Here is a 621-nt window from a genome sequence, read left to right as displayed (position 1 = left end):
AACAACCAAGGTAACGAGATTCAGAATCTTCATTTTTACTACAATGACTAATGTTACCTCATCATTTTATTCCTCCGTTCAGTAAACATTATTTTAAAATGTGTTATTCATGCACGATGTCATCTTTCATCAGTCATATTCTGTGATTATATTTTCAGCATCGCTAAGGGTGATGATAGTAACAACATGCATTCACATATCCTCCCACCCCCAATGCACACTTAAACCCCCTTTTACATACACCCTTGAGCACCCTTAATCACCCTATCGCATCTTAACACACCTTCCCACCCCCCTCACCCGCTCCCACCCTCCGTCCTTTACCTTTCCCTCATCCTTCCTACCCCCCACATACCCCTCCCACACCCTTCCCCCCCAACACTACACACCCCTCCCCCCTCTTCTACTCACATCTCCATTGAAGAAGCAGTAGATGCAGGCTACAACGAAAGCCCTGGAATGACGTCAGCAGATTCGTGCCGTAGGACCAGACGCCAAACTCAAAAGCCGACCGTTCCAGGGGCTTGGGAATCATGGTGATGGCGTTGGTGATTCCCAGGAGCGGCAGGAGGAAGAGAGCGTTGCGCACTGATCTCCGGAGGGGCCTGGAATGCGGGGGGG

At 49.6% G+C, this 621-nt stretch overlaps 1 protein-coding gene across 1 annotated transcript in view; it reads right to left on the bottom strand.

Annotated features, from left to right (window-relative positions):
* The window catches only part of LOC119594921 (PDF receptor-like), a gene marked incomplete at its 5' end in the record, with an annotated part of 54622 nt that overhangs the window by 9192 nt on the left and 44809 nt on the right, over positions 1-621 (bottom strand). The window contains 2 exon segments of the mRNA XM_037943993.1: positions 412-450; positions 452-605. Of these exon segments, the coding sequence (XP_037799921.1) occupies positions 412-450; positions 452-605 (193 nt within the window).

Source organism: Penaeus monodon, chromosome 34 (assembly GCF_015228065.2).
Source record: "Penaeus monodon isolate SGIC_2016 chromosome 34, NSTDA_Pmon_1, whole genome shotgun sequence".
NCBI classification, from domain to species: Eukaryota; Metazoa; Arthropoda; class Malacostraca; order Decapoda; family Penaeidae; genus Penaeus; species Penaeus monodon.
This window is presented reverse-complemented; position numbering and strand designations above follow the sequence as displayed.